This window comes from Haemaphysalis longicornis, unplaced genomic scaffold, assembly GCF_048455015.1.
Source record: "Haemaphysalis longicornis isolate Haplotype H1 unplaced genomic scaffold, Haemaphysalis longicornis Haplotype H1 scaffold_3, whole genome shotgun sequence".
Lineage (NCBI taxonomy): Eukaryota > Metazoa > Arthropoda > Arachnida > Ixodida > Ixodidae > Haemaphysalis > Haemaphysalis longicornis.
This window is the reverse complement of record NW_027526335.1, coordinates 175342384-175368575: the sequence shown is the minus strand read 5'-3', so window position 1 is coordinate 175368575 and position 26192 is coordinate 175342384. Positions and strand designations below refer to the sequence as shown.

General features: G+C 47.6%; 2 protein-coding genes across 2 annotated transcripts in view; both read right to left on the bottom strand.

The window, feature by feature from the left end:
- LOC144175815 (L-lactate oxidase-like) overlaps positions 1-12176 on the bottom strand; it is a 70939-nt gene extending 58763 nt beyond the window's left edge. The window contains exon 1 of the mRNA XM_077704819.1: positions 12052-12176. The gene's annotated coding sequence lies outside the window, so the exon portion shown is untranslated. The remainder of the gene's footprint in view (positions 1-12051) is intronic.
- Positions 12177-24306: 12130 nt separating this feature from the next.
- The window catches only part of LOC144173565 (2-Hydroxyacid oxidase 1-like), a 51133-nt gene continuing 49247 nt past the window's right edge, over positions 24307-26192 (bottom strand). The window contains exon 9 of the mRNA XM_077701938.1: positions 24307-24493. Within this exon, the coding sequence (XP_077558064.1) occupies positions 24417-24493 (77 nt within the window). The 3' untranslated portion in view covers positions 24307-24416. The remainder of the gene's footprint in view (positions 24494-26192) is intronic.

Below are 26192 nucleotides of genomic sequence, written 5' to 3'. Positions count from 1 at the left end.
GGGCCAACATCGCGACTTCAGCATTCAATTCCAGGATGAGCTGGGCTAGCGTTGCCAAACAATTTCCCACTGCTCATGACCGCTTACCCGCACAAACACCCATGGATCAAGACCTCTTTCCCCCCTATCCACAAACTCCGCATCCCCCGCACAACTCGCTCTTCTCAAGGAAAACGCATACTTAAAAGAACGCATCCTGTCCCTTGAAAAAACCGTCCACGAACTGTTACAACAAAATGTACGCCCTCCCACGCCCTTTAATCAACCACCTCACCCCCCCTCCACACTATCTACCAACCCCCCGCGCCCAAATCCGCTACCGTCCACACCAAACCTTTCCCACCTCCCTTACACCCCCTCCACACCGCCAACCACCCTCCTGGAACCAGACCCTTAACCGACAGCGTCAACCCCTTCCCATTCCGACTGCGACAAAAAATACCACCACCTCGAAGAAAAACTGACTCAAGCACAAGCGTCATTTATGGCCACCATTCAATCCGCCATCGGGAAAACCGTTACCGAAACCGTCGCCCGCCTCCTTGAACCCCTGGCTGCCCGCCTCACCAACCTCGTGCACATCGTTGCTGAACACCAGTCTCCCAGGAAAAGGCTAACGCATCGTACATTTGAAGAAAACCATGCCCGCTCCTTATGAAAAAGCCAAGGCGACTACTTGTCAGGTCACCCCCCTATCCGGCCAGCCTGAGCCCCTCATCTAACATGTCTACCCGGCCTCCAGCGTCCCACCCATTTCCCTCAGGACTGGCTATTTGGCAGTGGAATTGTCGTACGTATAAAAACAAGCAGCCCTCCCTGACCCATCTAAGTCAACTTCACTCTCCTGATGTGATTTCTTTACAAGAAACAGAAACACCTCACGTATCACTTCGTCATTACATCACGTACACACATTCCCATCAGCCTCGCACCGCCATACTCGTTCATAAATCACACACTGCACAAGCACACACCCTTCCCACTAATTGGCAATATACCTTCATTGAACTCATCCCGCCTAAGAAAGCACTCACCAGTCTCTTTATTCTTAATATCTACAGTCCCCCGCAGCACTCCCTAGCTTCTATAAATTCCATCCTTCGGAAAGTTAAAGCTACGACGAAACATCACCGCCTAGTCCTTCTCGGCGACTTTAACGCCCCTCATTCTGCATGGGGTTATCCCAAAACAAGTAAAAAAGGAGCGCAAATGCACGACGCCGCCCAACAAGCTCACCTCACGCTCTGGACCGACCCCTCATACCCCACCCGCATAGGCAACAGCGTGGCACGAGATTCCACCCCGACCTCACATACACTCACAACATACCATGAGCCACTTGGCCACGCCTCGAGGAAACCTTAAGCAGTGATCATTATATCATTGAATTCACCATCAATCACACCCGCATTCTTCAAAACATCGGCCATGCTAAATACACAGACTCGAAATCTTTTCGTGACCCCTCCTCCCAACCACAATTGAAGACATTGAAACATGGACCCAAGATATCCTCACAATTGTCGAAGCCCACACCCGCAGCCTAGCTACAACAGAAAATCACCCTTCGGTAGACATGCATCTCCTACATCTGTGGGATGCCCACCGAGGCCTTATACACCGCTGGAAAAAACAAAAACACACCAAAAAACTCAAAACACGCATCGCCCACATCACACAACAGGCAGCCCACTGTGCTCGCACCTTACACAAACAAAACTGGATACAATTTTGCAACCGCCTTCAAGGAACTCTCAGCATTAAGTCCACATGAAACATACTCCGCTCCATGCTGGGTTCTAAGCCCAGCAAAGCAGACACCGGCCACACCATCTGTCGCCTGATCCACAGTCACCACCTCAATGAAACTCAGCTCCACCCGCAACTCCTCACACAATACTCAGACCACGCAGCACAACCACCAAACATTCCACCTCGCAATTACCAAGAAAAAAATCCTGTACTTGACGCCCCCTTCACTCTCATTCAACTCACCTTCGCCATCAGCAACCTCACTCGTAACACCACACCAGGCAAAGACAGAATACACAACAAACTACTCCGTAACCTCCACCCCGAATGCACAGCCGCACTGCTTGACTATTTTAATCATTGCTGGACAACCAACTATCTTCCCCATTAATGGAAACATGCCGAAGTCACGCTCATTCCGAAGCCCTGGAAGCCAGTCACCCTAGAAATCTCCGTCCCATATCTTCAACATCTTGTGTAGGCAAGTTATACGAACACCTAGGTAATAATCGGCTAACAGCATACCTCGAAGAAAACAGCTTACTACCTCATACCATGTTTGGCTCCGCGCACACCTATCCTCGCAAGAAGTCTTGTTACATCTAAACGACGAAGTTCTTGCACCGCTGAGCTCACAAACCAAACGCGCTATCATAGCTCTGGACATTAAAGAAGCCTTTGACAATGTATCACATCAGGCTATACTCGAAGGACTCCAATTAACTAACTGCGGTACACGTACATACAATTACATACAAAATTTTGTCACCGATCGCACAGCCAACCTCAACCTCGGAACCATCCGATCCGTCTCCTTTCGTGCCCAACCGCGTGGTACACCCCAAGAGTCAGTCATACCCCCACTCCTCTTTAATATTGCCGTGCTACAACTTCCGCCACTACTACAACAAATTCCACACATACACCACACACTTTATGCAGACGATCTGACTATTTGGACCACAGGGGGTTCGATTGGGGGACAGCAAGACGCCCTCCGAGAAGCCATTAATACCACCGACAACTACCTTACAGCCGGCGGCCTCATTTGTGCACCAGAAAAATCTGCCCTTCTCTTCCTCCAAAAACGCACGCAAGGCCGTAAACGACAACCTATCCCAGACCCACAATTAAGCCTCCATGGTGCTCCCATCATAACGTGTTCTGGGATACTATCCAATGAGACGGCGTAGGATTTCTACTATTCATAAATTGCAAGGAACGCTATTTTAAATCACGCACCTCATCAAACGCATTGCTAATCGCCGACAAGGACTAAGAGAAAATGACCTCGTGCGCCTCATTCAAGCCCTACTAATTAGGCGCATCACATACGGAACTCCATATATGGCTCTCAAAAATAGTGAAATACAAAAACTTGACATAATCATCCGGCAAGCCTATAAATTAGTACTAGCGCTACCACCGACAACTTCTACTGCCAAATTAATAGAGAAGGAACTTCATAACCCCTGGGACGAACATCGAGAAGCAAATCATGTCAACCAGAACGAATGGCTCAAGCTCTCACATACTGGCCGTCATCTCCTCCGTCGCCTCGGCTACCAACTACCTGCCACCCATCACCCCCGCCAACGCATCCCTCTGGAACTACGCGATTGCATCTCCGTCACCCCAATACCCAAGAATATGCATCCGCTTCATAACCAGGGTCGCCGACAAGCCCCGATTCGAATGCTTAATAAGATGCTTTAAGTCAAGCCACGAGACACCCGCCACGTTGACGCCGCCAAATATGCCGATAAAGCAGCCTTCGCAATTTCAACAGTAGGCCACCGAGGAATTGAATTGGTTTCCGGAACAGTAATTGGCAACGACTCCGCAACTGCAGAATAAATCGCAATAGCCCTCGCAGCCACTACACCTCAAGACATTATCACCAGTCACAGATTCGCAAGCTGCCTGTCTCCATTACGCCGCTGGTCACATAGCTCCCTTAGCTCTCCGCATCCTACAGTCCATCCCTAACCCTCCTTACCTCTACATTCTCTGGACCCCGGGACCTGAGTCTGGAGGGGTATGAAGCGGCTCATGCTGCCGCCCGCGCGCATATCTACCGGGCGTTCCCCTCCAACACTCCAGCATCACCGTCGGAAGTCCCATTCTGTATCTCAAAAATTCAAAGACATCCTCGAACATTACCGCCTCGTACGCCGCATCTTTCCCCCATCGCACGACAAGATGACTAAGGAAGAAGCCACCACGTAACGCCGCCTTCCTCCACGCCATTCATCCCACCTCCTAATCCGCCACCTGCAAGCACTGTCCCCAACCCTGCACACTCTACCATATGATTTGGGCGTGCTCCCACCCACCATTCCTCCCCCCTATTCCTTCCCCCAAACATGAGCAGTGGGAAAGCATGCTAGCCCGCCCGGACCCTGGCGATCAGCTTCGGCTGGTTGAAAGGGCCCGCCTGGCAGCGACCGCCCAGGGACTTCTGGACTGAAAAGACCACCCATTGCCATTACTGCAAAAACTAATATAGAAATATAGTTTCTTCCTCCTCGTCCTCCTATCCCACCCGTATGAGGGGCCCGACCAGTTGCTTGATGACTGATTAGAGTCTTGGATTCCTTGCGCACGCACCTTCATGAAAATTTTGTAATTGACATTTGTCAAGGATGTAGGACGATATTCTGTAACATGTTTACGTTTCTCCGTGTTTTCTGTTTTCGGAATTATTATCGTGTGCTCTTCGCCGTAAGAGGGTGGCAATGCCTTTAGTTCGATGGCCTGGTTAAATAGTGTTTCCCAGAGTGGCGATAATTTGTTTTTGAAGACCTTGTAAAAAGCCGCACTTAACCCGCTGGACCCGGTGACTTTCCGTTGTTTAAACTATCGATCGCACATTCAACTTCGGCAACTGCAATAGGCTGACTTAAACTTTCTTGGCACTCTTCATCAATCCTTGGAGAAGCACTGATAAGCTCTGTTATAAAGGCCTCCAACTCAACCCCGCGGAAGGCAAACAATTCTTTGTAGTAGTGATATAAAGCCCGTTGAATCACTTGCTGATCGCCCGCAACCCGTCCTTCCCACTATATCCCTTATATGATTACCTCAAGCGTTGGCCCCTTCTGTAACCAGCGGACGCTTAATAGGCGCCTCTCCACCAGCTAACCGCCACTAGCGCTCTCACGAGGTCTCCCCGGTAGCGCTCGTCGTCAAGCGCCTCAACTTTCCGTTTTATTTTTGTTATATCCTTACTAAACACCCCAGGCGAATGCAATTCTTCACAAATACGTTTTTCTAGGTTTGGTCTTTTCTATAGTTTTCTGTTCGTATCAGATGACAGTGGACTTCTCACTGGCTTTCATTTTGACCTTTTGTTTACAGAACTTCCACTTTTCACCGATTTTATCGCCTTTTACTTTTCGAATCATAACACTCACTGTTTCAAAATGGTTTTATTCTGAAGTTATCATTTAATTTCCATAGCACGCACATGAAAGGGTTGGTCCGTTGCTTGCATCCTAGATTACACCCGACCAAGCAGTGATCTGAAAATGATACGTACCTTTCACATTTTTCAATGAAATCACACGACACGTACACTCTATCCAGTCTAGCATGATTGACTGCTTGAAAACGGGTAAATTTCACTTCGGGTCCTTTGTCTAGACCTTTACCCACATCCACTAACCCAACAGTATTGATGATTTCCTGCAACACACCAATGCTCTCGCCGGGAAATTGCCGAGTTCTTCATTCGGCGCATACAAGCACAGTATTGGCCACTCTTCACCACTCAATACTACACCGCATATAACAAGCGGCCCTGACAATTCGGAGCACACATCTCGCACACCAAGCCCCACCAACGTTTTTACAAATTACATCCCGCCTTCAGAAAAGCCAACTGCGTAGCTGACGCACACGTAATACCGCGACGTGAAACTTTGCACCGTGCTCCCGGTCTCCACCTCCCCCTCTACATTTCTCTCCTGAACCTCTAAGACGTCTACGTCTAGATCTGTTAGAAGGCGGTGCACCTGACTCTGCCATCTTTTACTCGAAATACCATGGACGTTTAGGGTAGCTAGGTTCATGCACTCTAGAGAAGACGTGAAGAAATGAAAACCGGGGTATTGATGTTCACCGCCCACGTCCAGCGCGTATCTAGGCAAGGCGTTTGGACCACTAGTCATCGCTCCCACCGCCTCGGCACTCCTGCGTTCCAACGCGATGCTTGCCTTAAGCCGCATCGTCGAGCGACACCCCGGCGTCGTCTCCATCGGCCATTCGTCGGCCAGGACTGCAGGGTCGTTGACGCCACATCGGCAACGATGACCTGGCACCGTTTGGTGACCGGGCTCTCGAGCACGTCCATGGCGTCGGGGGCGTAGCTGACCGTTGCCTGGACGTTCGTTCGGGTGCCACCGTGTTTCGACAGGTCACCCGTGACAGCCGGACCTCGCACCGGTACGTTATTGTCACGTCTGTCTGCTGCCGCTGTACCTTCCTCCGCATTCGTTGTCGTGGTGGCCTCTTCCTCCGTCTTTTACTGATCCCCCGGCTGCTTTTTCGGGTCCCTTGGCATCCATGAGGTGTTCGGACGCAATTTCGTCACCAGGAGGCCCAACTGTGCTCGCGTACGACCTCATGAACTGCGCTCAGCATGACCAGAGTGTCGACACAAGGAACACCGCGGTACCTCGCACTCCCGTCTGACGTGCTCTTCGCCGCTGCAGCGAAAGAACTGGATGGGCCGGCGGGCACCACGACGAGAGCCAGTTCTCCGGCAACACTAATTTGGTAACTTAGGGCGTCGATTTTGAGCCCTGAATTAATATTGAGAAGCAGAGTCCTCGTAGTAGACGTCTTTTCGTTTACACCGGCGACCCGCCAGAGTTCCTTCGTAATCTCGCTGACCCGACCGTACGGCACGAACGCCGAACGGATGTCCTCGTCCCCCACCCTCTCAAAAGCCAGTGGAGCTCCAGCTTCACCTCCTGATTGTGCGGGCCGATGACGAGGCAGCAACGCCCCTTCACTTCCAGCTCCGTCATGATCAGCATTTTTTTAAGTGCGAATGCACTTTATAAGCGACCCCAAACCATCCACCGCCGGCGGCGGCGGCGGCGGCGGCGTCCGCAGTGCTCCTCTATATTTAAAAAAGAAACAGCATCCGGCGCCAGGTTTCGATCCGAGGACTTTGCGGCCGCAGCGCGACGCTCTACCGACCAAGCCACGGACGCGACGCTGATATAAGTGTTAGTGACGCGCCTTATATCTTTAACGCATTCAAACTACGTCGTCAGCGGCGTGCGTTGGCGACTCAGCGGCGTTATAGCGGCTTGATAACTGCGTGGTGTACACGTGATACTACAAACCCGATGGAAGAGATGGAAGAGAAGGCGGCGAGGCGGTGGGCTGCGGGGGCCGAGCGCAAGCGCCGCAAGCGGGCCGACAACCAAGCATTCGCACTTTCACATTCTCCCCCTCGGGGAAATGCGGGGGATTTTTTTCTGGCTTGTGCTCTCCTTAAGGTCAAAGCACAAACATGGTTGATTTGATACGCACCCAAGGAAACCTCCTGGGGCAGCGCACCAAGTTGGGCCAGTGCGTCCTTGAAGTCCGACTAGGTACGGTCGTTCCTTTACGTCGCCGTGAAGGAACAGTGTTAAACACAATGCGTCCGGTGAGCAGCGTCGGGAAGATCATCTGGAAATCTTTTTTCTTTCATTTCCTTAGGTCCTGTTTCCGCCGCCGGCGTCGAACGCTGTGGCTACTCGAAACGAGCTCATGATTTCACGACCGTTCACATCGGTGACCGGAAGTGGAACAACTCGGCTATGACCGTGATTTAGTACGCGCGAGTTGGCCCGCGACGGTCAAACGGCTTACTCAAACGGCTGACTGTGGGGAAAGGAAACAGGCCACCTGTTCCACACAGAACACGTGATAGGGCACACGTGGCACCTACGGGCGCCTAGTTTCAGTGTACGTATTCCGTTTGTTTGTTCTGATTTTCCGATCTGCTTCTGCTTCGCCATTATAGCAAAAAAAGCTAGAGCAAAGTCGCTGCTGCTGCCAAGAAGAAGCAAATCGGCTGCATGCATGGAATTAGACCGTCGTGATGGTCGTGAAGGGTGTGTATAGCTACGCTACTTTCAAGTCTTGCGCGTTGGTGTGAGCTTCCTTGATTTTTGCCATTTTTTCGCCCCTTGTCTGGCTTTGAACTATTGTGCTTATTTGCAACTTACTCACTTTTGGGTAGGCAAAAGGTGTTACACCGCTCGTGCGTTTTGTCATTGTTGTCATTGTGCATGTTTGTATGCGGGGGAAGGGGGCGGGGCTAATAAAACACGTAAGAAGATTATGGTCCTCAGCACAATTTTATGCCACCTATCCAGGGACAGAGAGCGCCAGAAGACCAGCGAACGATAGGGCACGTCTGGAGGGAAGTGAGGTTATACGCCTCGAGCGCGGCCTGTAGGGGCGCCACTGAAAACCCCCTAGCGGCCCGTTTCGAAAACGGACGCGGGAGTCTCCGCCCCGCTCCCCACTGTCACCACTGCTTTTGCGCCACGTTCAAGAGTGAGATTTTCTGTTTGTGGGCGTTGGGAATTCATGTTTCTGTGGAGCAGTCACTCTGTTCGAAATGGGGTGTGTTTACGAGAGTGTAAATGTTTCTGACACGATCTTAGTGTGGTATATTCGGTTTGTATAACCGCCAGGTGTGGGTTACAGGACAGCGTCGCGAAACCGGCGTATGCATGGAGCTGATTGTAGTTACACTGCCCTAAAATTTACTATCAGTGTATCCGTAAACACCGTTTCCTAAGATGTTCATGTTACGGCTATGCACTACGATATATATCGGTTGTGTGCGCTTACATAATCAGCGGAGCACTCATAACTGACACCACGCCAGTCACGTTTGCCAATATCATACCTCAGATATTAATTACCACCATTTACAAGCCAGTGTGTGTTAATTTCGGGAATATTCAACGAACGTACGATGGATAATGCAGAATTATACTCGGGGATCAGCACACGACAAAGAGTCGTCTTGTCGTGAGGTGAGCGGCCGCAAATATTCATCCGCGCACATATATTTTCAGCGAGGAGCGCGCAGGCGGGCTTAGAATATAATCGGCGCCCGCGGCTAAACGCCTCTTCGAAATATCATCATATGGCACAGGGAGCCTGCAGAATAAAGCAGAAACTGAAATAACAGGGCCTTATCACATACCACACTCTCCCAACGACACCTTTGGTCGCTTGTGAACTGCCTACCCTGTATACTTCCAAAAATGCGTCCGCCAAACGATCAGCTGTTTGTTGAAGTTGAAAAACAAAAGGAAAGTGAACGCGAGATTTGTGTGGGTGTGTGTGTGATTACTAAAACTTTCAGTGCTTGATTTCGCTCCGCATTTGTACACAGCGTCCCCGTGCTCCACCCCTGCCTATGTCTCGCGAAAAAACGGCGCATTTCACGTATAGTTGGTCTGGTGAGCCCTACCTAGCTTAAGTTTCGACGAACGTCTTTAGCATGTCAGAAGCTGCACTGGATTTTGTTTTTCATTTCCTATAGAGCTATTCTGTTTCTTCCGGTTTGTGTGTGGGCACATGTTTAACGACGCGTAGTCTTCGAATATACTTAACGTTTTCGCATGGTTTATATTCTTATGACAGGCATAAGTTATTGTAGGGGATTGGGTATTCAAATCCCGGAAACGTATTTTTCTGCGACGTAAATTTTCGTAACGAAGCCGCATTCGTTGTCCACGCTGCAAAACGAAGTCAGCCTCTCGCTGTGCCAGTATCATGTTTAAACGAGGCGATAGTAGAATTCATTTGTGCCTGACGTATTTGGTGGTCACAGGGCCGATACGGTGCTACCTTTTTCCGACGCCCGGAAGAGCGGCTACGAAGCGCGCAGAACCGCGACCCCGGGAACCTCTTGCAGGCGATAGCGTGCTCTACGAAGACGCAACTGCTTTTTAAGTGACTTGAACGTACTCGTGACTTGAACGTACTCCTTGCTTATAGACGTAACATAACAAGTATTTAAGGCGCGGATAGGCGAAAACAAGTGAAACAGCAACAAAAGACTGCACAAGCCTCTATTAGCCACGCAGCGCACATCCCGCCAACGCCGCGGAGAAGTGCCGGCAGGCGGCGCAGCGATCGAGAAGCTCGAGGCGTATAGACATAGTCCACGAACTAAAGTTGATTCCAGTTAAACGCCTGTGTTCGCACATGCACACAAAAAGGAATGCGGGGAAGGTAAACGTTGAGTGGGAAGCCGCAAAAGATGTCTGCCAAACAAGGCATGCGAATAGGTATGTATATATACTACTAGACAGGTATACTAGCCAGGTACATATGCCTCAATGAGAGGCTTCGGGAAAAACCGCACGCATGTAAGCAAGCAGCCCCACAGGCAATCAAGCGACGCGCGGGGAAAATTATGAGTGCATCCCTTTCTTTCATAAAAATATGGTCAGAGAAAATCGCTCAACAAGACCACAAGCGAAATCTCGGAAACCTTCCACACATCAACCCTGCAGAGCAAATGCGTGAGCTCATAATCTACCGTGCTGAGTTCTGTTGAAATGGACGTCATAAAAAGCCGCTCATAGCTGGACGGCAAAAACGCGTCACGCAAATTATACCCTGCTGTTCAAAAAACTAAGATAAAGAGACTTTCACCACCTTATGACGTTTTGCGCCTGCGTGTTGCAGCGAAAGGATTTTCTCGCCTTCCCCCGCTTTCCATTTGTATCTTTAACCCTGTTCACGTTTTGAACCGCAAGAAAATATTGTCCTTGCAATAAATCAGTTGTAAGCTTGCGCTCTTGGTGTCCGCTCCGTTCGTTTGTCTTCTTTAAATTGTGTACTTGGTAACCGAAAGTGCAGTCAATTATCAATAGTAATCTATTCGGGATGAGTACACTGCCAGTTGGCAATGTTGGAGGAACATTTATAAAAAACACGAATCTGATTTTAATCCTCATGCGCACGCATGAACAAGTAGAATGGTTAGTAACAATGGTAGAGGAACGCTAATAATCATTGGGAACCCATCAATTCAAATATCGAACTGCGGTAATTTTTCTCATTGGCCTGTGATATCATCGGTGGTTTACTCACTAATAGGTCTTTTTCGGAGGAGACTCGGTGTAAGCTCCAACCACCACAACCTAGGCGTAATCTTTTTAGATGCAACGCATCTGTTTAACTCGCTTTGTCCCGCGTTGTCGCGGCGTAGTCCGCATCCCTCCCCCATTCTCCTCGCCGCGGCAGCTGCGCGCTCCGCCGCTCTCACCGTAGCGCCATCTGTGCGTCAGCGCGGTCAGCGCGCAGCTTGCGCTCGGCTGTGCTCGCTCCCGTCGCCGTGCCAGCTATGCGTTAGCGCGCAGATTGCGCTCGGTTAAAAATTTACACCACCTTCCCGCGAGGGGAACCATGGGGTAAATGCGACCCATCGGGGGTGAACATGCTGCGTAAATAAGATACACAACAACACCAATCCACAAGCTGACATCGCTAAAATAACGGAAAGGCAACGGCAACCCCCCATGCCTCGCATCTACCCCATGGTTTCCCTCGCGGGAAGATGGTGTAAATTTTGTTAGGAGTACAGTGCGCAAAAGGTGATCTACATAATGCAGCTCGAAGTTAAAAATGGGGCTTTGATGCAACATGTATCAAGGTTTACTCAATATACTATTTACACGTCCGTCTGCCAGGCCTATGTAATACCCAAAACACATACGTGAATGGTATGGAACTGCTTAGGCCTCTACAACGTTTTACAGATAGTCGGCTATCGCAAAACCATCGTTACACTGTTTATATCCAATCACCCAGAGTTTCTCACAACATCGACATAGTTTTAAAGCGAAAGCTCTACTACGTTACGTCTTTCTAGGTTGCATCTTTCGTTACCACGTTACGTCTTTCTCGTATGCCTGGCACTTTGCTATATCAATAAAATATTACCGTAGATTTTTGTTACTATTCTATCAAAGCGTAAGCATGATTGCTTGAAAAAACGTAGAATACGACGTCAAGTCATACAAAAGAGACCCGCCGCTCTTCTGGTCTCGTCTGTCGATCTACACAGAACTTTCGTGCTGAACACTTACTCTCTAATCGTGCATTCTTTCCCCTCAGCAATAGATGTGCGGGAACTGTGTATTGAGAAGCCTCTTTAGTTTTCTTTTCTTCGTGGTGGGAGCCTTGTGCCGTGTAGCACAAAAGAACGTAGACATCTTGGTGCTGGTAATCATGTCTAGAAATAATGAGAGTAAGACTCACACAAAGCTGGTCACCGTCGGCTAGGACTCTGAGCACCCGAGGAGAAAAGCTCCACTGCTATCCTGCAGGCCTTGTCAGGGCACGTCAGGCGGCTGTTATTCTATGATCTATATAAAGCAGCGCACCTGTACATGCGCCCTGCAGAGGCTGGCTGCTTTCCGCCCGCCCTGACGTGAAACAGCTGCTTGGTTGGAAATTGAGGGCGCTGAAGCATTTCCGCACGTTACCCGCATCAAGCACTGTGTACGTATGGGCAACACTGGTGAGGGAACGCGTTTTGTAATGCGCTTATCGCTCGCTATGCATTTTTGCATGTGCCACGCATGATCACATGACAGCCCTGCGAAACACTTCAGCAAGGCGTGAGCTAAGGCAGTTTCGGGAATTCTTGAATGGTGGCACTTGGTTACAGTGGCTGCGTTATCGAATACAGGTGCCTATTTGCCACGCGTTGTCTCAAACGTTCTAGTGGGAATGGTTGAGAAATATCATGTCCTCTACATTTGATTTTATAGAGTAAATGAAGAAACCTTTGTTAGATCTGCTGGAGTAGGTTTTTAAGGGAATGGTGCCCAACTTTAACCAAGAAAATAACACTCATGAAGGTTTGAAGACAACACACACTATATCGGACCTAGTGACGATTTCTCCTGGTAATTTCTGATCTGCCGTTGTTCTCCGCGTGAGGCATGTCCGTTGCATTGGTCAGTTTGTCCGCCCCGATTTTTTGTGTCGATTTTCTTGCTTGAAACTTTTCTCCCTTAGCAAACGCTGATTACGAAATTCCAACTAGCTCATACTCATACGTTTTGAGTTCTACATTCCTAAATCAACTGGACGTTCATTATTCAACTTGGCCCGCGAAAAGAAACATAACAAATTTTAACAGTAGAGCCGTTTAGGCCGATACGAATTCGTCCTGTGGAGGCAGAATACCACGAGCGCACGTGAGCGCGTGCCTCGTGGCACCCGCCCAGCTTCTCCAGCGCGAGGCGCCTAGCCGGACCTTCGCAATGGCTTTAGCAAAAAAATACGGGGTGCACGTGAGCGCTTGCCCCGCGGCGACCGCCTGACGTCGTCGAGGCTTTCGCGTGGGCTTGAGGAGCTCCCGCCTTCGTCGTCTTCGTCGTCGCCGTCTTCTAGCAACCAGCTTGCCACGGCTCTGCCGCGCCAAAGACGATGACGAGTCTGTCAAGCCATCCCTTCACTATATGCACACGCGGAGACGGCCACCGGACCTGATGACGAACAAGTGAGGTCTGCTGAGGCGAGGACGCGCTCCAAGATATTTGCCCTAGGCGACTGAGCCATCGGAAGAGCGCGACCATAGGAATAACGATGATTGCTTCTGAATACATTAATTACCCTTGCTTTACAGGGCCATCTTAAATGGTCTTGCACTCATGGGGTCCGGTTACTCCCTCTCTCGAGAGATTTTCTGTCAGTGTGGGGGAAAGCTAGGTCGATCTTCAGCTCTGCTGTTTCTCCAACCTTGCAGCACCAGTGCAAGCTGCGAGAATTTTTTTACACGAAAGTGTTTTATTCCCGGGTACACCAAGATCCCACTCACGTCATATCCGCCACGGAAGTGATATCGCCAGAAAAAGTGCCATTGGCGCTGCGGCGCCGGGATTTCAACGCGTGCTTTCTCGAGCCCTCTCTCCGCAGCGGGAGGTACGTGGCGCTCTACCGAGTGCGCTATGAGCAGAGACGTGAGCCGCTCTACGAATGCGCCTTATCTCCTTCCTTTGACTCATTCAGATGGTCCAGCCGTCTAGGAGAGACGAATCGAAGTAGCGCATCATGACGCTAATGAGCGCCTATGGTTAGCGTCTCGATGCCATCGCCTTCGAGTACGCGGGATGTGCGTGAATTGAGACACACTCCGCTGTGGCGTTCTTCCCATGACCGTTGTGTTTCAAGTTGCTGTTTCTGTGCATCTCATTTTTGGTTTTGTTGTCCCGGACTAAACCGGTTATGTTTTTTTTGTTCCTTGCGCGTCGGCTTCACTTTTTCTGGAGGGGTCAGGCTTGCGAACCCTTCGCACATGAAGGAGGTTCTTTTACCGTCAAACAGATCCCGTGAAGGCACCTTTCACTTTCGTGTTTTACCGATTCCTATGAAAGAGGGATCAACCACAATTTATGTAAAACTTTTGGGGTGCTGACAGACTATGTAACGTGTGTTTATGAAACGCTGTTTTATAAACGATGGTTTTATCAATATTAAGTTTATCTAAACAAGTTTCTCATGGCTTCGTGCTTAACAGAAAACTTCCAGTAATGATTTTCAATAATTTCTCGGTGCTCTGATGTGTGCATAACTAGTGCACACAAGCGCCTTTTTTAGTTGACAAAATTGGTAGCAGTTTTTCATTAGTTCTCCTTGCTGTTTATGTTTATGTGATAACTAAGGTGTGCCTCAACAAATGTTTATGTTGATTGCGCAGCCGTACCTGGTACTTTTTTTTGCTCTAGTCCTCTGAAGCGTACGATGTCGCAGCGTTCCAGCCTGACTTTTTGTTTTCAACCAGCTTTTATTTACGTCCAATATTGCCAATCTTAGAGTCACTTGTCTGCGTAGGTTCCGCAAATTTTGTGCTGGTATGTCTAATGCCAAACCATTAGGTCGAACGATATTAATCGTCTCTTTCAAATTCCGCATTCCTCATTGTATTTTCCGAAATTCATTGTTATCTGGCAAGCTTCGTAAATATCGAGTCGTATTTGCTAAGGTATAAGCTTGGGCCTGTTTTTTTTTAATTCGAAAGTCTGCCCTGCGGCATAATAGATGTAGGCGCGTACATAAACACGAACAGATTAGTTTTGTGTATAAATTTCAGGAGTTGTCGGTGACACGGTCCATGCACCCAGCGTTGCAGGTCAGGATGGCGGCCAGGGTGGAGACAGGTTGCAAGAAGGTGCTGCACTGCGAACTTGATGCACTCCCGGGCAGGCCCAGAGCAGGTGCGGCACGTACACGTTCCCAATGACAGTGACCGGCCGTGGTGGATAAGTCGCTAAGGCGTTGAGCAGCTGAGCACGAGGTCGCGGGTTCGATTCCCGGCAACGGCGATTGCTTTTCAAGTGTGATGGAGAGGATTTTTGGCTTTCCTACACCAATTGCACAGTGTGCCAGGCTAGGGCTAGAAGTTGACCGTGAGTTGGGTGTATTTTGTTACGTGGTTTTGGAAAAATCACAGGCACCATGGTTAGGATTGTTGGTGGATCTATTTACAATTCGGCGATCATCGAGACCGATCCAGAAGCCAAGCCCGTCCACGCGTCACGCACACGCTCTCCGTCAATGGAGTAGAATACAGCAATAGGAAATGTTTTTGCTTTCGTCTTCATCTGGCGGCATTGCCCCGCGTCGAGTGCCAGCGTCCCGGTCAACTGGAACTACGAAGTCAGTGCAGTGAGAACGAAGGATATCATGGAAATAAACAATGTAGTTGTCCTTGCCACCACAGATGAAACTGATATCGACGATGATGCGTCATCCCGCAACGGCAATGCTTTAAGTTAGAGACCAACCGGCTATAGTGCTCCGACCACGTCGACAAAATGGATGGGCTAGGGACGTGGTGTCTTCCATTGGTCTCACCTCGGCTTGTAACAGTTGGTCTTGAGCTGGTTACGGGCTTAAGACACGGCCCCGGGACGCAGTCGAGGGATGGTCACGGCAGAGGTGGGTCTCCCCGACACGGCTAAGGTGCCCCCAATCGTTTCACCCAGGCCGAGAGGACGAGAGGCTAAAGTGGGCGTGGAGATGACGTCGCGCCCCCCCCCCCAAAGTTGTTCCGAACAATTGCACGAAATAAAAACGAATACAATATAGTAAAGAGGGTGAGGGCAGCAGACGTCTCGCTTGGAGAAGGCGGAACGTGTGCCTCGGTTTGAAAGGAGAGAGAGAGAGAGAGAGAGAGAGAGAGGGAGAGAGAGAGAGAGAAAGAGAGACAGAGAGAGAGAGAGAGAGAGAGAGAGAGAAGAGAGAGAGAGAAACTTTATTCACAGTCGAAGTGAGCATATTTGTGGTCTGTGTCTTCAGTCAAAGACTCCGTTGGTAGGGGCCGGCTATCCTCGCCCTTTCCACTAGCAAAAGCTGCGTTTCAGGAGAACAGCTGGCCAGCGTTCTCTCCCACTGCTCGCGTGAGGGGTTGGGGATGAGGGGAAGATCTGGGTTCAGTTGACATTGCCAGACAATATGCTACAGCGTGCCTGGTGCTTGGCATAGGGGACCGTAGAGTAGGGTGGCTGGCGTGTAGTCGTGTTGGGTTGGCGTAGGTATTATTCTGGATGGCGTGTAGTCGTGTTGGGTTGGGGTAGGTATTAGTCTGTAGTTGTCTCAGGATGGCTTCCTCTTCTTTCGTGGCCTGATCGGTAACTGGGGGATAGAGTTGTCTCGCTAGTTGTTAATGTTGTATGATGTTAAAATTGGGTGAGCACTTCGTTACCTTTGTTAAAATTGGCTGAGCAGTCGTTAAAATTGGATGAGCACTTTCGCGCTCGGCAGCAGTAGAGACACCATTGGGGCATCACAGCGGCTTCTAAAAGCGTGCCTTGACCATTCCAGAAAACGGCGGTATCACGGTCAGCGGCTGCTGGAGCACGTGCCGAAGAAAGGAAACAAGCCATTGGTCAAGCGAAGGCTCAAGGATAATCCCCTGGCGGACAAGTAGCTCCTCTTCTATAAAAGGACGTCTCCTGCACGGTTCTACAGCACTTGCGCACTCGGCAGCAGTAGAGACACCATTGGGGCATCACAGCGGCTTCTAAAAGCATGCCTTGTACATTGCACGTTGGTGCTCTTGCTCTCCCTAGCACATTTAATGAATCTCTTATTTTTTGGTTTCTTCTGCTGCTGAGTGAGTAAAGTGTTTTTTTAATTGACTGACAGCATGAGTGACACGTGTCGAAACTGCAACGACAAGATAAACGACAGTGATTTGTGGCTTATGTGCTGTGAATGTAGACGTTATTACCATGCTGGTGCGTGTTCTGGGGTAGCGGAAACTGCCTACAAAAAGAAATCGGCAACGGCTAAAAAGTCGTGGGCATGCGCGACTTGCAAATGCACGGTTCATGCTGGAAGTCGTTTAGAGGGTCAATTTACCGGTTCAGAAACGAACTTTGCTTCTGAGCTTGCAGAAATTCACCGCAAGTTAAATGAACTGCTAACGATCAAATCAAAGGTTGATGCTTTGCAAAAAATTGAAAAAACTGTTGAGAACATAGAAGAGTCGGTGAAGGATATGTCAAATAAATCTGATGAAGTTATAGCGAAACTGAAGCACCAGTCAGATGACATCTCGAACCTCGAAAAAATTCCCTCGCACTTCCCCGAGGGGGCGAGTGCGTAAGTGCGAATGCACGGTTGTTGATTGCGCGATTACGGTGGATATCGTGATCTTGGAGTGGAGAGGAGGCGCCCAACACCCGCAGTCACTGAGCGGAGAGAGGAGGAGGAGAGTAGCGCCCGCCGTTACGGCGAGGGCTACACGAGCGCCCTCATGCGTCGGAATGCGGAGCGCCCGCTACGCGAGCGAGAGCTCTCCCGCCCGAAGGGGAGAGGAGGCGCCCAACACCCGCAGTCACTGAGCGAAGAGAGGAGGAGGAGAGTAGCGGGCGCCCATCTCCCCCCGTTGCTAGGGGAGACGACGAGGAAGACGAGGAGCGCGCGCACCCGCAGCTGTTGCTATGCGGACGACGGCGGCGGACGATTCAGGCTCGCTTAAGAAGTGCATTCGCACTTAAAACGAGTCGTGAAACTTGAGGCTGAGGCTAGAGAAAAAGAAGTGGATAAGCTCAAATTCGAGGTCAACGAACTAGACCAGTACAGCAGATGCCTTAACCTAGAAGTGCACGGCATACCTCAACACACAAATGAAAACCTTCTAGAAAAGCTAAACAAACTAGCGTGTGATCTTGAGCTTCCACCTCTTTCCGAGCGGGACATCGAGGCCGCTCATCGTATGCCGTCCAAAAACGAAAAGAAAGGTGATAAGCATGACGTCGTGTTTGTCAGATTCTCGTCTCGCCTTATGAAAGAAAGGTGGCTTGAGAAGAAAAGCGAATTAAGGAAAGCAAAGGCAGATATTTTCTTCAATGAAAACCTCACAGCGTACAATAAAGCACTTTTCTGGAAAATGAAATCGAAAGCAACCGAAAAGGAATACCAGTTCACATGGCACAAAAATGAAAATCTTTTTGTGCGTCGCACCTCACGTGATAGAGTAATTAAAATCGTGTCAGAGCAAGACCTTGAAAAAATTCGCTAAACTTAAAGATGACAGACCGTATCTGATCAGCACGTCACTATGGCGCATGACAAAAAATACTGTTACTACGATGCAGATTCCTCTCAGGGACTTTATCTTTCCCACGACAAAAAACGGTTATCATTACTTCATCTAAATTTGCAAAGCTTACGAAATAAAAAAGAAGCGGTTGACTTATTGCTCGACAGCTTAAAACACAATTTTGATTTCTTTGCTTTTACCGAGACGTGCTTCACGAGCTGTGAAGATGCTGTACCTTTTACAGGCTACAATTGCGTCACAGTCTGTAGAGAAAATAAACGAGGCGGTGGCGTGGCAATATACATCCACGACAGGCTGAAATTTGATGTTATAAAAGAATATATGGTTGTAACTTCTGATTTTGAATCGGTCATGGTGAGGTCGGCAAATTTGTTTCTAGTAATAATCTATAGGCCTTCTTCCGGAACTGTGTCATCCTTCTTACACTTTGTTCGGGAATTATTGGAATTTTCTGAACGCAAAATGCAAGCGTCACCGTAACAGGTGATTTCAACATAGACATGTTGTCTACTTGTGCTAACAAACAAAACGTTCTTGACACAATGCTGAGTTTTGGTTATGAGAACGAAATTCATGTGCCTACTCGGGTGACAGAATTGTCCGAAACCCTTCTTGACTTGTGCTTCACAAACTGTTAAAGTGAAATACGTGCTGTAGTTGTTATACCTGGTGTTAGTGACCATTTTCCAATTTTTGCATTCATAAAGTCATATAAAACAGAACGGAAGAAAGTCAACCCCACTTATTACCGAAAAATTACAGCTGAAAAAATTCAAACTTTTCAGGCATTAGTTACTGCGACAGATTGGTGTGAAATACTACAAATCACAGAACCTGTACATGCGTACGAAGCATTCTTGTTGACATAACACAGCTCTATGACCAGGCTTTTCAGCTTGTACTCTTCAAAACGAACAAAAAAGCTAGAAAGCCGTGGATAGATGCGTCACTTCTAAAGCGAATGAGAGAAAGAGATAACCTATTTAGCACATTCATTAAAACAAAGTAAATCGACTACTTGCGGTTGTTTAAGCAGTTTAGAAATACATTAGGCTCTGATATTAAGCGGGCACGCACACAATACTATGAACATAAGTTCGGAGCTATTCTGAATGACCAGAAAAGAGTTTGGAATACCATAAACAATCTTTTACTTTCATCAAATAAAAAGACCGTCACCGAGCTTATGATAGAGGGTATATCTTGCTCTGGTACACTACTCGCTGATACGTTCAACAACCATTTTTTAAAGTCCGGTGCTTGCGAGATCTCCACTAGTACCGACACAGGCTGGGAACCATACATTACCAAACGTATTACTAAATCGATTTTTTTTACTCTCTCTGATGAATCCGAAATACATTCTTTGATGATGAATTTACCTAACAACTCCGCGGCAGGTGTTGACGGTATAAAAGCAGAGCCATTAGAATCAGTCTCGCAGTATATTAGTGGGCCGCTCACACACATATTTAATTTGATTTTAGGCACCGGAATATTTCCTGATAAGCTAAAGATAGCAAGGGTCTCAGTCATTCACAAAGGGGGCATTGAAAACGACTTGAATAATTACAGACCTGTATCTGTCTTGCCCATAATTTCAAAAATAATAGAACGAGTCCTATACCATCAAATCTCACATTTCTGTAGCCAAGAAAATATAATAACAAAACAGCAATACGGCTTTCAAAAGAAAACAAAAGTACAGAGCAGGCTTTGCTATCTATCAAGGACAAAATAATAGATAATTTTGAGCAGAGATCTTACACGCTTGGAATATTCCTTGATTTCAAAAAGGCGTTCGATTCAATAAAACATGAAATTCTCCTGGTGAAACTAAATCAATACGGTATAAGAGGTGTTTCCCTGAAGTTAATAAGCAGTTACCTAACAAATCGTTTTCAATATTGTGACACTCAGCATGCAATATCAAGAATGGATAAAATTAAGTACGGTGTCCCTCAGGGATCTATATTAGGCCCACTCCTGTTCCTCTTATATATAAACGATATTGTTCATATACCACAAACACCAGACATGATTTTATACGCCGATGATGCAAACGTTTTTTTCTCTGGAAAATATATGGACAGCTTAGAAGAACAAGCAAACAGATGGCTTAAGCACTTATCAATAGGGTTAACGGCAAATAAGCTTGAATTAAACACGAAAAAAACAAAATATGTTATTTTTAGGCCGAAAAATAAAAGTATACCCCATGACATTGAAGTAAAATTTCGAGGAGGTTTGATTGAACGGGTCACATGCAAAAAGTTTCTTGGTATTACCTTTCATGAAACACTTGACTGGACATACCACATAAACAAAGTTCGCACCGATCTTTCGTGCTCAATCGGTCTAATTGGCAAAATTAGATGTTTTTTGCCAGTTTGGGTAAGCAGACAACTGTATTAATCTTTAGTATACTCGCGTATTCATTACTGTCTATTAATATGGCGAACGACCACTAAAACAAACAAAGAAAGCAATTATAAACTACAGAAGAGAATACTACGGATAATCGAAGGCGTTCAACCTAGAACTCATTCTATTTCATTCTTTCACAAGCACAACATATTAACGTTTGAAAATATCTTAAAGAAAAAAATAGCGATGATCATATATGATAAACTGAAATCTAACGGGGTCACATTTCACAATGCATAATGTCAAAGGCAGCATACATACAGCTTTAGAGACATAATATATTGATGTGAGAGAATACGGACAAACTACGGTACACAAAAGCTAACGTTTATGATCACTGAACTATTGAATGCTCATCCAGTGATTACAACCATGGTGCAAGAAAGTCGCTCAGTAATTTTGTTTAAAAAGAAAATACACACATATCTACTAAACCTTCAAAAGTAAATTTGTTTTTCTTTTCTTGTGTTTCTCTTTTTGTTTTTGTTTTTCTTTTTTTCATTTTTTTTTCGCCAATTTCATTTTAGTTCGCGTCCCTCAGGTTGAATTTAAACATAGACGTGTATGGATGTGTCCCTTTTAGTAAGTTGTGAAGACAGATGAATTTAACTTTGGTTGACTTTAAAAATCGCCGTGTACGGATGTGTCACTTTTAGTAAGTAGAGAAGCCAGATGATTTTAACTTTTTTTTACGTCTCAAACATGCTCCTTGTGTGCTTTATTGACTGGGACAGGTTGCGGCACTTTGTCAGGCATTAAATTGCCTTTTTGCAAACCTTGTCCCTTTCATGTGTCCGACCTTGACCGATCGATTGATTGATTGAATAGAAAACCTTGATTGAAATGTGCAGTTGCGCACATACAAGTTGTATGTCCGCGTATGTGAGGAGCGGTTGCCAGGTTCGCTCCGACTGTTCTTGCGGTGCCCGGTGGGCGATTTCTCGGGCCAGGACGTGTGCCGTCTGGTTGCCGCGAAGAGCAGAGTGGGCCGGGGTCCAAATGATTGTGACCTGCTTCTGCGGTGGCCGTTGAAGGAGAAGCCGAAGCGCTTGTCTTGACACCCTACCTGCTTTATATGCTCGGCAGGCGGCTTGGCTGTCAGTAATAATTACTTTGGCCTTTGTCTCGAAAGGAGGTTGGGGAGAATTGAAGGCACTCGTGTCTATAGTGCGAGAGCATGTGCTCGTAATTGGTGTAGCTGTAGGGGAGTCTACTCCGTGTCTTGACTGTCTTCATAAATTACCTGGATGGCATGCGTTACGCAAGCGGCGTGTGCCGCCTCATTTCTATCGAGGGAGTCGTGTCCAGGCGCTTAGACGAGATCATCGCAGGGGAGGTACAGTGGGTTCTTGATGATGTTGAAAGCAAGCGGTGGTATGGTAAGAGCTGAGAAGGCCGTGGCGACAAGTGACGTGTTAGTCGCTAATTTGTATAGCACATTCGTTTTTTCTGTGGCTCCTAGGACGATGGCGATATCTTCAGCACTGTATGCGTAGGTGGTGTATCCGATGGCAGCCACAAGTTTGTGGAACTGGTGGTCAATTGCCCAGATTCTGTTGGGGAGTTAATAAGCGCAAATATTCACCCTAAAAACAAAACATGTTGTACGAAGGGCTCCTACTATTTGAACAATTATTACGCAAACAGTTGTAACTTCCTTAAAATTCCATACAAAATTTTATTCTCTACTAAGGGCTCCTAAAGAAAAGAAAGAAGTACTGTGCGAGTGTTCTAGTGTGTATACGGCATGCTTTAAGAAGCGCGTTTCATGGATTTACCACCAAGTCCCAAGTTGCAGGTGATGGTAACACTGTCAAGTGCTCGGGGTTTGAAAGGGCTGCGAGATGTAAAACTATTCGCAGTAACAGCTCCGTTCCCAATTCGGTTGTGATTCTGCAAGTGGGGATATGCCTGTTGTTATCCTTCTTTGTAACAGCAGTACAGTTGACGGCACGCTTAACAAGGTCACCGCGTTTCAAGGAATCGCGAAGTTCCTCACGCAAAGGAGCGCATAAGGCCTAAAGCATCAAGCCGAATAGAGTAAATGGGCGTTATTCAGCGAAACTGCATTTTATCAAAGTTACAGATAACACATTTTTGACGCGCATGCACAAGGGAACACAAATACAGGCGCCAACTTCCAACTGTTCATTCAAAGGAAACCACACAAATTTATACGCAACTTATGTAAACAGAAACAACAACAAAAAATAACTACCAAGGTATAATCATGCTAACAGGTGTCGAAAGTAGGGGCCAGGGTGACTAGATAAGGTGTCAGCGTACCGCCCCTGAGGCACGAAAGTCAGACAGGGCGGCCATTTTGGTGTTTATCAGTGTTGCAATATTACCGCATCTACGGCCTCACAGCTAATTTCGACCGGGCCATTTGTTACTACTGCCAAAGATGCAGCAAAACGGCATCTTCAGACACACTTCTGCTTCTGAAATGCTGTCGCACACGTTATCTTTGAATCATGTTCGGAACGACGTCAGTCGCGCGCAGCCGCAGTGTGGAGAGTACAACATCAGTCTACCACAGCGCATCAACAACAAAATGACGGTGCACATGAACCGTCTTATTGTAAACAAATGTCAGGTGATGCAAACTGACCATGGATCATGGCGGCACGGAATAATAGGAGAAGAGAGTTCCCATAATCTGTAACCTTATCTAGTAACAGTAGTTCTGACAATGGCTAGAACGAATAAGTACAACACTGCTGAAAGTATGGCAACATATCTACTCCATCCTCAAGAGCAATCAATACGGTCCTATTGCGCGTGCGTGCATTCCAGGCGCAGACCAAGCCGAAAAGCGGGGAGGACAACTTCACGTGCTAAACTAAACGCTGTGATTTATTAATAACGTTTCTTTGTCAATTAACGCTAGTGACTGCGTGCTGATGCACTTGGCGTCCTTTATCTGTCTTGCGTTGTCTTGCTCGTCCACGTCTAGTTTGCGCCACGTTTTCTTCGTTCTTTAAGTATGTACCAACTAGCTCAGTTTTAAGTTTTGTTAACTCGAGAAGGAAAGGGTTGCAGGAATTCCTCCTGGGTGTCTTCAAACTATAACTCTCTCACGAGCAATCCTAAGTTAGTACATGAACGCAAACAAACAAAAAAATTTCTGGAATTGGGACGCCAAAGATTAGCGAGCTCAACTCTGTTTATTCTATATAAAAAAGAAAGGGCTGCGAAGCCACTGAAGTATAGCAAATAAGTGCAGAGAAACAATTCAAACTCTAACCGCACAAGTTCAAACTGCATGAAAAACCACGCCAGAGAAGTATTTTTATTGGTATTGAAACCCTCCTTCCCCGCTTACCCATATCGTTCTGAAACACATTCTTTTCATTAATAAGTCTTTTTCTAATTTTATCACGTCACTTAGGGAATAGCCTCGTAGTGCGAACATGGCGAACACGCCTTTATTTGAAATAAACAAAAACTCTTCCGTTTTGGGAAGATTTGTTACTGGAATGCAAACACTCCGCCTCTTGAAAGACAGTCCCTGTTTAACTGCATTCTTTGCAAAGAGAGAAATAAGAGGCCAATTTTGTGCTGGTGGTTAGCCTTCAGTCAGAGGCTACTTGCTGCTTCCCTTTTAAATGTCTTAGCTACGCTCCTCGACGCTGATGCCAGAACTGCGCACGAGAAAGCCACGATGGAGCTTCTGCACGTCGTGGCAGCCTGCATAGAGAAACATGCACAATTCAGAGTGGCTGGCGTAGGCGCCTCCAGTAAAAGCGGTATTTTTTCGTTTCAACACTAGCTCTTGATGTCTTTCCCGTTCACCTCCGACTCCTTGAAGAGTGTGAAGTCATCACCGCGGAATGCAGCAGCGACGGGCCAGGAACGTTATAGAGTTTGAGGATATCGGCTGCCGTACACTAATGCTAAAGTGGCGGGTTAACGGGACCCGACTACGCATGCTCACGCGGTGACGGCGAGGCATGGGTGCCCGTCCTCGCGGAACGAATGCACACCTGCCAATCCGGGCCCGGCACCCGCCGCCGGAGCCTCCAATATAGTGCCTATACCCCCGTATCCTCTCTCTTAGGCCTTCTCCAGTTCGTGGTAGCATCATAGTGGCCAACCACTGTTTCTTTGTGCTCTTTTCCTAGCGGCAATGCCCCCCCCCCCCTTTTTAGAAGTGGGGAGGGATGACTTTCCCATAGTAACTGGCCACCTGCTGGTAGGTTTGGGCCAGCCATTTACACCTGACCGATCGGCTGAATACTCACATTTGTAATGCGTAATACCATACAAAATTAATTTTAAGAGAGTTCGAATAAATTATTACACAACATTTATTGACAACGACGTGAAATAAGCGGACGATGCAAATGCCGCCAAACAGTTTTCAGTGAAGGGCAGCTGGCACTGGTTTCTGCTTCATCAAAAGGGATACATTTAAAGCGCGTTAATTCTAACTCCATTGGGACGCCACCTCAGTTCGAATTACTGAAAGTTCGAACTAAGAAAAATCAAGCCCAAAAGGCGCAAGCTAGAAAGCAAAGGAAAGCAAAGGTTACACGAAAGGAAAGGCGAAAGGAAGCCCAAAAGCGAAAGCTAAACTTGTTTCTCTGACGAGCGAATGTAGCGGAAGTCCTGCTTTGAAGAAGAGACGGGTAGCACTCCATCCGGTTATTACTTCCATGAGGTGGCCGCACCGGTGCTTCGTCCGCCCAGTCCTCGTGGTCACTGGCAACGACAGGTTCTACGCTTCTGACCTAAGACAAAATGCCATCTGTCAGCACGGCGCACACCATGAACTCCTGTCCTAATCTACGTTGTCCGCAAATAAACTCCTTTCAGAACATCCCCTCTGGAGTTTTAGGTTGTTTTTACACGATTTAACATCAATCGTGTGTTTTTATCTCCTTTCCGGAGGCGATGCAGCCTCGTCTGCAGGCAGCGGGGCCGTTCCTCTACCCGTGCGTCAGGCCCCAAGCTTACTGTGCGGTGGCACGCAGTTGAATTATCCTTGGTCGAGGCCCCTCACTTTCGAATTAACGGGCTTTTCTGTCAATACATAGGCTTCTAAGGAGCATTTGCCGGGGCATATTGTAGAGTTAGAATTATCTATAAATTCGAATGTTTGATGTTATAATTAACCAGCTTCCACTGTAATACTGAACCAACAAGGATGGTTCACACCCGCATGGGTACACGCTACCTCTCTCCTCCCACTCGAGAAATTCTTTTCATGACGACAGCAATTGAGTGACTGGGCCTATATATATCTCTGTTGCTTCGACAGCTCGCTGGTTCCGAAACCCGGTAGACTGAATGCACCTTCGCACCGGAATTCAGCCACCCAAATTTGCAGGCCTGCGGGTAATAAAACTGCCCTGTTCAGACCAATTCCGTCGTCCTTGCGCTCGGG